Source organism: Balaenoptera acutorostrata, chromosome 9, assembly GCF_949987535.1.
Source record: "Balaenoptera acutorostrata chromosome 9, mBalAcu1.1, whole genome shotgun sequence".
NCBI lineage: Eukaryota > Metazoa > Chordata > Mammalia > Artiodactyla > Balaenopteridae > Balaenoptera > Balaenoptera acutorostrata.
The window spans coordinates 80,129,562-80,141,624 of NC_080072.1; the positions used below are offsets into that span (position 1 = coordinate 80,129,562).

Sequence of the window (12,063 nt, forward strand, 5' to 3'; positions counted from 1 at the left end):
GGCTGCTTCCCGCTGCCCCTTTCTCCCTGGCAATTCTGATTGCATGGTGTCACCCAGGCAGACTTCTCAACTCTAATCTCTCTTCTGGTGTGGATGAAAGGTGATACCCAGAAGGTTGGGACCAGAATACAGTCCTCAAGAAGTGGGGAAACAAAGAGCCCAAGTCAAGGTAGATTTGTGTGTTCTCTCTCTCAGTCTATGGGTTGATCCCTATGGTGGCCAGACAGAGAGAGCCTCGCAGCATTAGAAATCTGTGTCCCTCAGTAGACCGCACTGCTGACCGAGCCAGCAGGAGGTTACTGGGGGTCTCATGTCAAAGTGTTTGGCCAGCAAGTCTTGAACAGGTCTCCCTCAGGAGTTTTCTCTGCCTAAAGCCTGTTCTATTTTTCTTCTCCCGAGGTATAGCAAGCCCTGTTGGGGTATCAAGTGGCACCAAACACATTCATCCAACAAATGTATTCATTCAGAAAATATTTTTTGAGCACCCAGTATGTGCTGGGAACACTGAGAGTGCCTGTGACATAAATCCGTGGGTTATGGTTCTCGAAGGGTTATGCAAAGTCTTTTTTGGCGGCAATAGCATCATGAGTATGGTGAAGTAGGCCATGCAAGGGAAAAATCAGTCATTGGTGCTCCTTGATGCATTTTGCAAAGGCTGCCCTTGGCTCCTGCATTCTCCACAGCCTTCTATTACATTTCTGCTGTGCCTTAAGCCAGGGACACTGCTATGATATTCTTGGTTGTAAAGTGTCTAATTGAATGGCCCCATATTCTGGATTTTTTCTTGGACCCACCTACATCTAAAGTTACCACTTCTGGGTCTCATTCTTTAGAGGTCTAGATAAATTCATTCAGTTTGATGTTCATAATTGGTTAATATATCACCCTTATTAAAATTACATTTCAGAGGAACATATTATACCTCTACTTAAAGGAATACCAACTGGTGGGCAATTTGAAGGACCTAGCTGCCTCATGAGGTATGTTGGTCCAGGATGTATGTGTAACTCTCAACACTTATTTAGCTTAATGAATTAAGCAGCCACCTGTGGAAACAGCCTTGTTTCTGGAGGGTACACACTTGGGGTGAAACCACCAAGTACAAGTAACCCAGAATCTCCTTGATTTCAAGAAGATCTTAACCATCTCCTCTGCAGACTCAAAAACAGATACTATTTCTCAAATTTCCAAAGATCCATAGAAAACCAAGTAGCATTTTAGAATTCTGACACAATCTATGGTTACAAAGAATACCGTCCTTGGCACTGTACATTGGGAGTGGAGTGGACGCTGTCAGTGCTTCTCCAGATGTCAGCAGACCTCTTTACAGCGCATCTCCTCCTGACATCTGTGTGCTTTTGCTTCTAAATGCCTGCACCTGACGTGTTCTCTGGGAGGCTGCCCTTGGGCCACTGAAGGTTTATATTATATATTAAATGCCTGGGAGTTTGCATCACCCTGGGTCAGCCCTTAAGCAAAGGACTGATGGGCCAGGGCATGAAAGTCCAGAGGCAGAACTTCAGAATTCCTCTGCAGGACCAGGCTGAAGTTACCCTTAGCGGGGTTTTGGCTGCATCAGACAGTTGTGTGGATTTCTTCTTCCCTGTCCTGCTTTCCCCAACTCTTCATCAGTTTGTCCTGGGCCTGGAAGCATAGCTTCATTCCAAGTCTGCTTCTGGGGAACGTTCTTTAAGACAGGCTACATAAAGACAAGGAGCGTGCCAAGCCACAGATGTACTTCCAATACCGCTGTTCCCAGAGGGTAAAAGGAGCAATGCTTCAGCCTAATGCAGGCTTGTCTGAAATGTATGCTACTTCCAACCAGAAGCCTCTCTGACCTGAAATGAAGCACTCCTCCTCCCCCCCACACCTTGATGCTCCTCCTGGGGGCTTTCATGGCATCGAACTGACAGGTGACATGACTGACTCCTGTGTCTGACTAAGAACTCCTTGAGGGCAGAAACTGTGTCCTGATTGTTCTTTGAATTTTAAGTGAAATGACTGAATAAACCCCTATTGCTGACACCCACAACATCCCAGGTGCTGCACCAGGCATGGAGATGCATAAAAATCACTGGAATGAAAGTATCAATAGCATTAGATGCATCTCTTGTAAAGCACAGGTCAAAGCACACTGAATATTGTATTATTTTAATTTTATGATAATGCATTTGATATTAGTATATTTGCAATTTTCATGATATATTGTAAAATACTAGCAGGCTGCAGGCCTGGCCCCTGCTTGGAGGAGGAGGAGGAACGGGATGATCCTTGGTTACAGTCAGCTGCAGATAGGCTACAATTAATGTCCAGATTCTCTAACAATAGGTATTAGTGAATTGCTGGAAAAATCATTATTATCCCATAATGCCACAACCTCAGCCCAGATTGCTTAGAGAATAAAGTTGTTTTTTTTTAAAATGTGCTGATCCTGTAACGTATTAAATGATATTTCCAAGCACAAACAATACTTCAGGACTTCTGATTTGTCCTGAAGGATGGACGTTCAAAACGCTCTAGCCTTTGACCACTCCTCACACCAAGGTTATCTTTATAAAGCCTACCGAGCTCTTAAGCCATCAGCCAGATGTCATCGGTTTAAGAGAGAAAAACTCAAACATATTCCAGGGTCAGACCTGAGTTAGGGGTTTGTGAGGAAAAGTAACTGGGCTCCAGAATGGACAGCATCAGGGAGAAGCAACAAACTATGACAGTCCGTTCCTCATCATCAGTGAGGCTAAACGCTGAGTGAACTAATGACACAGCCAAGGATTAACAGTATCCTCTTAGTCAATCGTGAAAGACGACTGAATCACGTCTTTGAGAAAACTCAATAGGCTAGACCCATAAATGAATTAATAAGAAAAAAGCTGGCATGGGATCAATTCATTACTGCCTACTACTTCTTGAGCCAAAGGATAACTATCTTATTAAACAAAAGTATGAAGTGAATGAGTCATGTTGATTACCCTCCAAGAAGGAGGTAGAAATCAATCAGGAATGCCAAGATTTCCTTACATGGGTTTGGTATGTCCTCTAAGAAATGAGATGAAACCACAAACCCTAGCAGGTAAACTAAACCTAACACAAATGAGTCCAGGCTTCATGTCCTACTTTGTGGATGCTGAAGAGTTTCTTCCCAAGTGTTGTATAGCTCTCTAGGATGAATAAATTAAAATAGGCCTCATCGAACTACTAATTATAAGTCAGTTCTGTATTCTGTTTCTAGTACTGCTATTGGCACTGGTTCACAGCACATTGCAATGAATATAATAGGTTTTAAATAAAAGTTTTATGAGTTGAATCTAATATGGTACCTGCCCTAAACCATCTTATGATATTATTTTAAAATGATAACAAAATTATTACAGTGAAAAGTAACAAATATGCCTTGAAATTTTCCAAAATATTGCTCAAATATGATTCCTTTTTTTCAAGGATGGCAAATATGTGGCATGAGGGCCAACTTCCCACGTGCATGGCAAGCATTGTTAATTGTCTCCGTATCTCTCTTTCCTCCTTTTCTCCACAGGGGCTTCAGATTCCTTCTCAGCACAATGCTCCAGACACTGTGTATCAACCAATCAAAGAAACATGAGTTGAAACTTAAATGTCATAAGATTTTATGAGGTTTAAGAGGGAGAGATTTAAGACAGGGTAGAAAAAGGAATTTGAGAGCCATATCCTTTCTCCACAATTGCTAACATTAACTGAATGCTTATATGTGCCAAGTACGATTTTCTGAGTCTAAGAGGTATTAACCCATTTCATCCTCACAGAAATTTTATGCAGGAGATGATGTTAGCTTTTTTTTTTAATCCATGGAATTTGGATAATGAGACCCAGAAAGGTTAAGCAACTTAGTGAAAAATGCACAGCTGGTAATTGTCAGAGCTGGGATTCAAGCCCATATTTTCTGGCTCTAGATCCTATACTCTGTGCTACTAGACAGAAAAGAACTCAGTAGAAGAGGTAGATAACATATAGAGACTAGGAAAAAAAGTTGAATCATTGAAATGAAAAAAGAAAGAAAAGGACAAGTGAGAAAAGAAACAAAATAAAATCCAGATTTGTAAGCATAATGTTTTTTCTAAGATCATTAAAATGTCATTGATCATATATATATACACGTATATATGTGTATATATATATATATACATAACATGCATATATTATATATGCATTATATGGTTATAGACTAACTATAATGACAAACTATATATATGTATAGTGTGTATATATATTCTTCTACATATTAATAGTAGCGACGATATGACATGTTAACATTTTTTGAAATATAAGGTAACACTGAAATTTGACCTTTTCCAATTATTCTGAGAGTACATTTTCTGAGGAAGAGTGAAAGGTAAATGTCAGATGACTGAATCACAAAATACTGGAAAGGTTAAGGCAAAAGCAGAGCATTGCCATAGTACTTTTAGTCTCAGACATGATAATTAGTAAACTTAATTTATTCTGAATCTGTTCTTGTGGTGCTATGAAAGTCTATTTTCATGAACAATGATGAGGACAAAAAGGCAGGGCAGTGAAGTTCAAGACTCACTTCTCAAATGTCATCATCAAGGCTTCCTCTAATGATTTAGGAAAAAAAGTAATGTTCTGTGCATTTACTAGAGGACATGCCTGTCTGCCTACTTTTTACACACTGTTCCTACAGTTTATCAGTGGACAATGACAAAAGCCTTTGGCTTTCAGAGTGGGCATTAGAAAAAGAAGAAAGGTAAAGCATTCTTAGATTCTGTACATACCTATTTTCTCTTGGTTTTTACCTCAGTGTCTTTGATAACATGATACTTAGGGAGTGCTACAACTATGATGAATCTGAAAAACTAATTTTTAGTACCGTGACTTATGTAATCTCCTTAGTATGTAGAACTCCCCTTACCATTGAATATGTGGGCTATTTGATCTGCCATTTTCAAAGAGTTTGAAAAACATGAATCGATATCCCTATGATCCACTTACACTGGATAAATTATCTATCAAGTGGCACTAATATAAAAAAAGCCTATCATACAGTTGGTCAATGTCTCTAGCTATTTACTCAGTTGTACAAAATTTCTACAAAAATTGATTCCAAAATGAAAGCTTTTTGTGACTTGTGAATAGGTGTTATCATATTCATCCTGGAGAAGTATTTTTAAACGTTTCCATAGAAACGTTTACAGTTGTTGCTGTAAATAGAGCAAAGAAGAAACTTCAAGCAATCATTCTAGTGATTCAAGAAAAACAATACATTTGCCTTAATTACCTGAGTCTTTCATAGAGTTTGTGGTGTACCGCTAACCTCAGCTAGTCACATGTAAAAGTAAAGACTCAGAATATAAGTCAATGTTGTGTACGGTAACAGATGTTTGGCTGAATTTTCAACTTCTGCCAGTGGTAGGCTGCCGAGCTGTGCTCCTACACAACCTCTGGTTAACTTGCTCAGGTAAGTTTCCAGAGTACAACACAGAGGTCTGGGTCAGGAACTCACATCCTTTTTTGTTCTCCAGTGATTCAACCTGCACCCTCTGCACTGAAGGGCAGAGACTCTAACTACAGTGTAGGACCTCCCACCCAGCACCACTCAACAGACTGCGGGGACAGCTGACATGGCTTTCATAAACCCTGCCTGGCACACAATGACGAGGGACGGTTTCAGAGTGAAGAAGGAGGCTGTATCTGCTTGTTAGAATCAGAATAGATGCAGGCCATACTTAGAATGTGGCACTTAGAGAAAACCCTTGGCCCAAAGCTGGAAATTGGTCTTGACAGTGATTCTATTGGGGCACTCGTAGGTCAGGCTGCCTGTTTGGCAAATACTACTGTATAGTCTCTCCATTTTAATTAAAATTTTAGTTTTGGGTTTTCTTTTACTATTCACGTAGTGATAAGATTAATACTGGAATAGTGCTGGATGGGTGGCAGAGACTGTCCAAATAAAGTCAATCTGTTCTCACCAAGTCACAGCCACTGAATTCACTATTTCTCCCTTAGTGTCCCACACTCATGCCCAACTCTTGGCCTTGCTCACACTATCCCACACTCATGCCCAACTCTTGGCCTTGCTCACACTATCCCCAGATGTAATATACATCTCCATCTTTTATTCTTTTTTGTATCTGCAATCGTTTTGAAGCCAAATATTCTTTTTACCCCTAGCCTGTCATGATTAACATGATTGTGTATCTCTGGACTGGGTATAGAATGGAACTTTGGCTTTTCAGATACAGCCCATTTTTCCTAACCTAGAGGTTGAAATATAAGCTTCACAATGAGACAACCACACTCCAAAATAGCTGTTCAAGCTCCCAGGTAACTGTGAGGCCTCTGCTGTGAGGCAGGCCTAGGTTTTGTTCCTGGTTCTGACACTTGCTCTATGTGCAAGTTAGTCAACCACTAAAAGCCTCTGTTTTCTCATTTCTAAAACGAGTATAGTAACAATAGTTACCTCATATAGCTGTTGTAAGCATTAAGTTAGATTTAATTATATAGAGCATGAAAAGCATTTATCACAGTGCCTGGTACATGGTAGGTGCTCAATAAACACTTCTTATAGTTGTATTAAGTCTTATTTCTTTACTTTGTTGCACGTTCCTTGAGGTCAGACACATTTTTTATTCCTTTTAATCCCTGGCAAAGTTTTACGCAGGCAGTAGATTCTGGTGATTCATTTTATATCCCTAGTAAAATCATATTGAATTTGTGTTATTTCTCAGTCTCAAAGTAATGAGAATAGCAGAGAGTAAAACTAGGCAGTGATGTACAAAACCAGGGGCTTCATTTTGTTCTTTGGTGGATGGTCTGCCATGAGGAGTCGGCAGCGCTTGGCCCTCAGGGAGTAGCTGTATGGTCAGAGTGCCAGATACCATTGTTCTGTCCTCCTTATGGTACCCAAACTTCCAGAAAGCACCAAACCACAGAAAAGAAATATGAGAGACAGCAGTTTGGATAAACACATTTAAATTTCTTAACCACCTAATTTTAAAAGATTAAGCTAACTGCAACATGAATACAGGATTTAAAGCCAGTGGTCTTGAGATATTTGAAGGATCGCTGTGCTTTGACAATCCTTTGCCAATATGCCTTGAATTAAGTTCTTGCTGGAATTTTTAAAGCCTTTCTTAAAATATGCTTGAGTTGTCTTTTCATCTTCCAATTAAAAGGAAATTAGAAGAGATGCCAATTCAGTTGCACTTCAAGGAAAATGTGTTGACTTCAGGACATTTAAATTTGAACAATAACAGGTGGCACTTGATGGCAGTGCCTTTTACTGAGGAACTCATCGTCATGCCTGTTGCATTTCCTAAAACTTACATCTTGTCAAGTCAACCTAATTTAAAAGACACTGAGAAATCTAAATACCTTTTCCAGAATCTTCTGGAGTCAAGCCCATTTGCTGTCATAGAGCGCTCCTTGGCTTGGAGGCCAATCTCTTGCATGGCATGACACACAAGCTTTGTGCATTTAGATTATTTTAATTTGCAGATAGTGCATTTGGTTATGAAGTTGATTTTTAAAAACTCTGATTCAAATGTTGTCACAAAACATTTGAAAACAGACCTTTTCTGTATCACTAAATAATTTCTCAATAAGTAATAACCATAAATATAAAATCACTGTATATAAAAATCTCAGCTATATTTTCTGATCTGGTTACATAAAGGTTTTTTGATGTAAACTAAATCAAAGTTGGGGCCAAATAGATTCTCTGTGACCATTTTATCTTTAAAATGAAATTTTAAATTTGCATTTGAAGCCTCTCTTTATTGAATTTAAAGCAGCACTTCCAGTCAATGCCCAGCATCATCCAAATGTTGACAGTCTTTGGGTAGCTGAATAGTGAACCTTCATTTCTTTCTTTTAGTTGTTTTAGATATGGCCTCACATCATCAGTAAGTAAGAGCAACCTCTTGGTAAATGCTCATGAATTCAAATTCCTGTTTTATATATTTTGAGAGGAGGGTAGGACATACTAAGTATTTGCAAGTTCCCTCAACACGTTTTTTCCTTTACATTTGAGGCCAAACATAGGAATTCACCTATAAAGCCCCTTGGAAATGACATAAAAATTGTGCTATAATTGAAGCAAATAACGATAATTGTTTGTGGCTTTGATACTTCTCCAATAAAGTGTTCTTATTTGGCCAATAATTTTTCAATAAAATAAAAAATTGTACATCGTACAACAAAAAGTATAATATAAAGAGCTTTTGAGTGTCTGTATTAGCTGCAAAAGAAAATAGGACAAGTATTTCACATGCACATGTGCAAACACACACACACACACACACACACACACACACACACACAGAGAACTGAACTATGTTTCCAGAGTTCAGTGAAGGAAATACTTTTTCACTGGTAAGTGTAACATTTTCAAAGAGATGAATCAGAAAATTTAGGAAAGATTTAACCCCATTTTGCACAGATATTATCAATCATATTCTGTGTGGGCTAAGAATGGTAGATGATTAAACAGTATTCTCTAAATGGCAAGAGATTATTTTTCTCTAGATTTCAAGTCTGGAAGTCACCAGCAAGGAATCCATAGAGCAGGCAAGAAGGTACCTGAAATCTCCATCAGGGGACATACCACAATATGGTGTGTCTGCCTTGCCAGCTGAAACGATTCCCAGGCAGACACTACATGGCAATCACATCATCACAGTAGTTGTACCCAAGAAAGCAGTTTACAAAACAAGCACCAAACAACTGGGCATAATTTTTGTCATAATCTGCAAACTTTAGCCTGAATAATGAAATTTAATCACCAAAAATATTAAATAGTAGAGTTCTAAATAATAGGATGACCCAAGTTATCTTTGAACTTTTTCTTCTTTAAAAGCTGGTCATATTGGCACTTGAAAAAATAAATCAGAAAATAACATGGCTTCAAGTGGACAAATAAATATGAATTTTAAAGAAAGACTTTGCATTATCTATTGCTTTCCTCTTGATTTGGTTTCATTGATAATTTCTCCCCAAGTTTTCTAATAAGTTCTGCCAGGTCTTCTGAATTTTGAGTTTTTTCTTCAAGGAGTTCATAGCGGAGACTTGAGATGTCCTGTTTAATTTCCTTCAGTTCCCCTTTGCAAAACAAGAGTGATAAGAAGTCAATTGTAAATACATAATGCAGAGAAACTAGTGATTCTGGGATAGATTGAAATCAGCCTTAATGCCACACACATCTGTGTTTTGAATCCTTTCAAAGGAAATCACTTTTTAATGGGGGCAGGTTTCTATTTTCTCAGCTCAGTATTTTGGTTAGTGAAAAGATTATAGAGAAAACTTATAACGTAGTCCTCCTGAAGTCAGTGGAAGGGAAACATTGGTGGCAAATGTTACAGGGTTTGGGGGCAACGGACCCTCACTATCCCCAACCACTTCCTTCTCCCTCCAAGCCCCCCACGGATATAATACAGTTCGCTCTCCCTATCCTCGGGTTTTACGTGTGCGGATGCGGAGGGTAGACTGTAGTAGTTACTTCATTTATATAAGGGACTTGGGCACCCGTGGATTTTGGTATCCACAGAGGTCCTGGAACCAACCTCCCACGAATACCAAGAGATGACTGTAGTTACTTATCTAGCAAGTGGCATCTGCCCCCAACTGCGGAGAAATAGCCTATTTCCCCAGTATGTAGCAGTACTGATGGTTGGTGAGATCCTGTCTTATCCTCCTGTTGAAGCTCACCCTTCCCACGCCCATCTCTCCAGCTCTCCCTCAGCTCTGCTTCAGGCCCCAGGTCCTGGCTCATGCTCAGGGGCTGACTTGTCCCTGTGTTCAACTCACCTTCATTCACTTCATCACTCTCCTTATCTATCTGGGCTTGTAATACATATCTTTTAATGAGTCTCTTCATTATTTTCTAGACAGAGAAAAGAGAAATCCATCTTAGTTTTATGTTCATGATAAAGCTCTCATTTGGAATAAGTTTCTGATTTTTTCTCTCTTTAGTAAGCACTTCAGAAATGATAGCTATGAACGATTAAGATGATTTATCTGGTAGGGGATGCATACTATCTCCAGATTTTAAAAGTAATTTTCACATCACCAGGATGAATGACTCAAAAGTTAATTCTTGAGAAAATAATAAGTTCAGAGCAAACATCTAATCCTTGATGTTCATTGCTTGTATTTTACTTGAAAAGTGTTAGAACAAGACACAGCCTTAACAGCTGGGCAGGTCAGAGGTGTGCACTTCTGTATGTGGAAATGGAAAGTTAAGCAAATGTGCCCTCATTTATGGCTTTTCCCCTCCATTACAAAGAAATGGAGCCAGTTTTGATTTTATACTTGCTAATAATTTAGGAATGGCTAGCTTCAATGTAATAATATTTCTCCAGCACTTGAGCTTCCACCATGAGGATACTGCTTTTACTACATACTTTTCATAAAAAGTAAGAGGCTCAGCACGTATGCAGGAAGTCCTGGATGGATATATAGCTAAACCAAATCTTACTATCTAAACCCTAAACTAAATGATAGTCAAATCCCACTTTCAAGAACTTATCCTAATGATGTAATTAGGTACATGGACAAGTATGTTCATAGTAGTCCTACTTACAATAGTGAAAATAAAATAAACCTTAAATGTCCATCAATAGAGGATTATTTATTTGTACAAAGGAATATAGTACATCCATTAAAATTAATATGAATATATGTTTTGTGAAGTGAAAAACTATTATTCATTATATAAGTATTGTTAACTAATTTATATAATATTACATATACATTTCTATAATAATGTTAAAATATATGTAAAATTATATACATACATATAATCATCTGGCAGAATATTCACAAACAGTAAGTAGTCTTTACTTCTCAGTGGTGGGGTTTTTTACTCTCTTCTTTATGTTTTTTGTAAGATAGACTTTTTTTTTTTTTGCTGTGTTCATGTATTGGAAGACTTTATATAGTTAGGACAACAATTCTACTCAAATCAATCTATAGATTCAACACAGTCACAATTTTGGAATACACAATCAATTCTAAAATTTATATGGAAAGGCAAAGAAACAGAATAACCCAAACAACTTGGAAAAGAACAACAATGGAGAATTCACATTAGTAAGATAGACTTTTTACAATAAACATGTAGGCTCTAAGTTCCATGATGGCAAGACTTCATCAATTTCATTCACTTCTATATCTCTAGTACTTAGAAAGTGCATGGTACGTGGTAGTTACTCAATAAATATTTTTTTGAATTAGTGTATTATTTTGATATTGAGAAAAATATCATAACAGTTCATTTTCATTTAAATAATCACATAGTTTGAGTTTCTAAATATTACAAATAACTAGTCTTATTTCTTTAAAAATTCATGCTTACCTGATATTGTCTTGGAGGATTATTGAAACTGTTTAACTGGAAATCTTCTGAACTTCTTAAACTTGATTGTTTACTATGTCCAAACTGTATTTTGAAAAGAATTAGAAATTGATTATTATTTAACTTTTTAAAAATGTGATGATATTTATCTCAGTTATATATGTGAACTAAGTCTCATATATATAAATAATCTTTTCTATATGTATAGTGCCATTTTAACTTAATTTGCTTAATATTCTGTCTTCCAAGACAAATCATAGACACTTTAGGTGTGTTCAGCCTCTCAGTGTCTATTAGAGGTTGTCTGAGGACTCTCTTAGACTTTGTGGCTATCAATCATTTTGTCATGAGAGTCATGCTTTAACATTCCCACAGATACATCCTTGGTGGAGCAAGAGGCAAACAAGTTGAGAAAATAATGGTGGTGATCTCAGAAGTCCATTGATGAGTGATCCACAGTCTAGCATGATTGACTACACCATCCACACCTGCAGTAGAGACTGTGCTAAGACTCCTGAAGAAACACCAGGGTAAGACTTTGTTGTAGGATAGGATTCAGGTGCCAAGAAAGCACTAATAAACCATTTGAATTTTAGGATATATATAGTATCCTATCTGGGCAGCACTTTTCAAATAATACATTTGCTTGAATAGGAAAATAACAAGGAAAGTAATCTGCAAGAGAGGTGGTAAAGTACCATATTAACATGCTAAGA

The 12,063-nt window shown here is 37.8% G+C and overlaps 1 protein-coding gene across 3 annotated transcripts in view; it reads right to left on the reverse strand.

The window, feature by feature from the left end:
* Positions 1-6,525: 6,525 nt before the first annotated feature.
* The window catches only part of TRPC6 (transient receptor potential cation channel subfamily C member 6), a 124,663-nt gene continuing 119,125 nt past the window's right edge, over positions 6,526-12,063 (reverse strand). The window contains exons 10-12 of one of the 3 annotated variants that reach the window (XM_057553754.1): positions 11,348-11,431; positions 9,799-9,874; positions 6,526-9,093 (exon numbers count right to left, since the gene is read on the reverse strand). In XM_057553754.1, the coding sequence (XP_057409737.1) occupies positions 8,942-9,093; positions 9,799-9,874; positions 11,348-11,431 (312 nt within the window). In that variant the 3' untranslated portion in view covers positions 6,526-8,941. Of the gene's footprint in view, positions 9,094-9,798; positions 9,875-11,347; positions 11,436-12,063 lie in introns of those variants that run through there. The other 2 variants (XM_007191211.2, XR_009009335.1) reach the window with 2 other exon arrangements.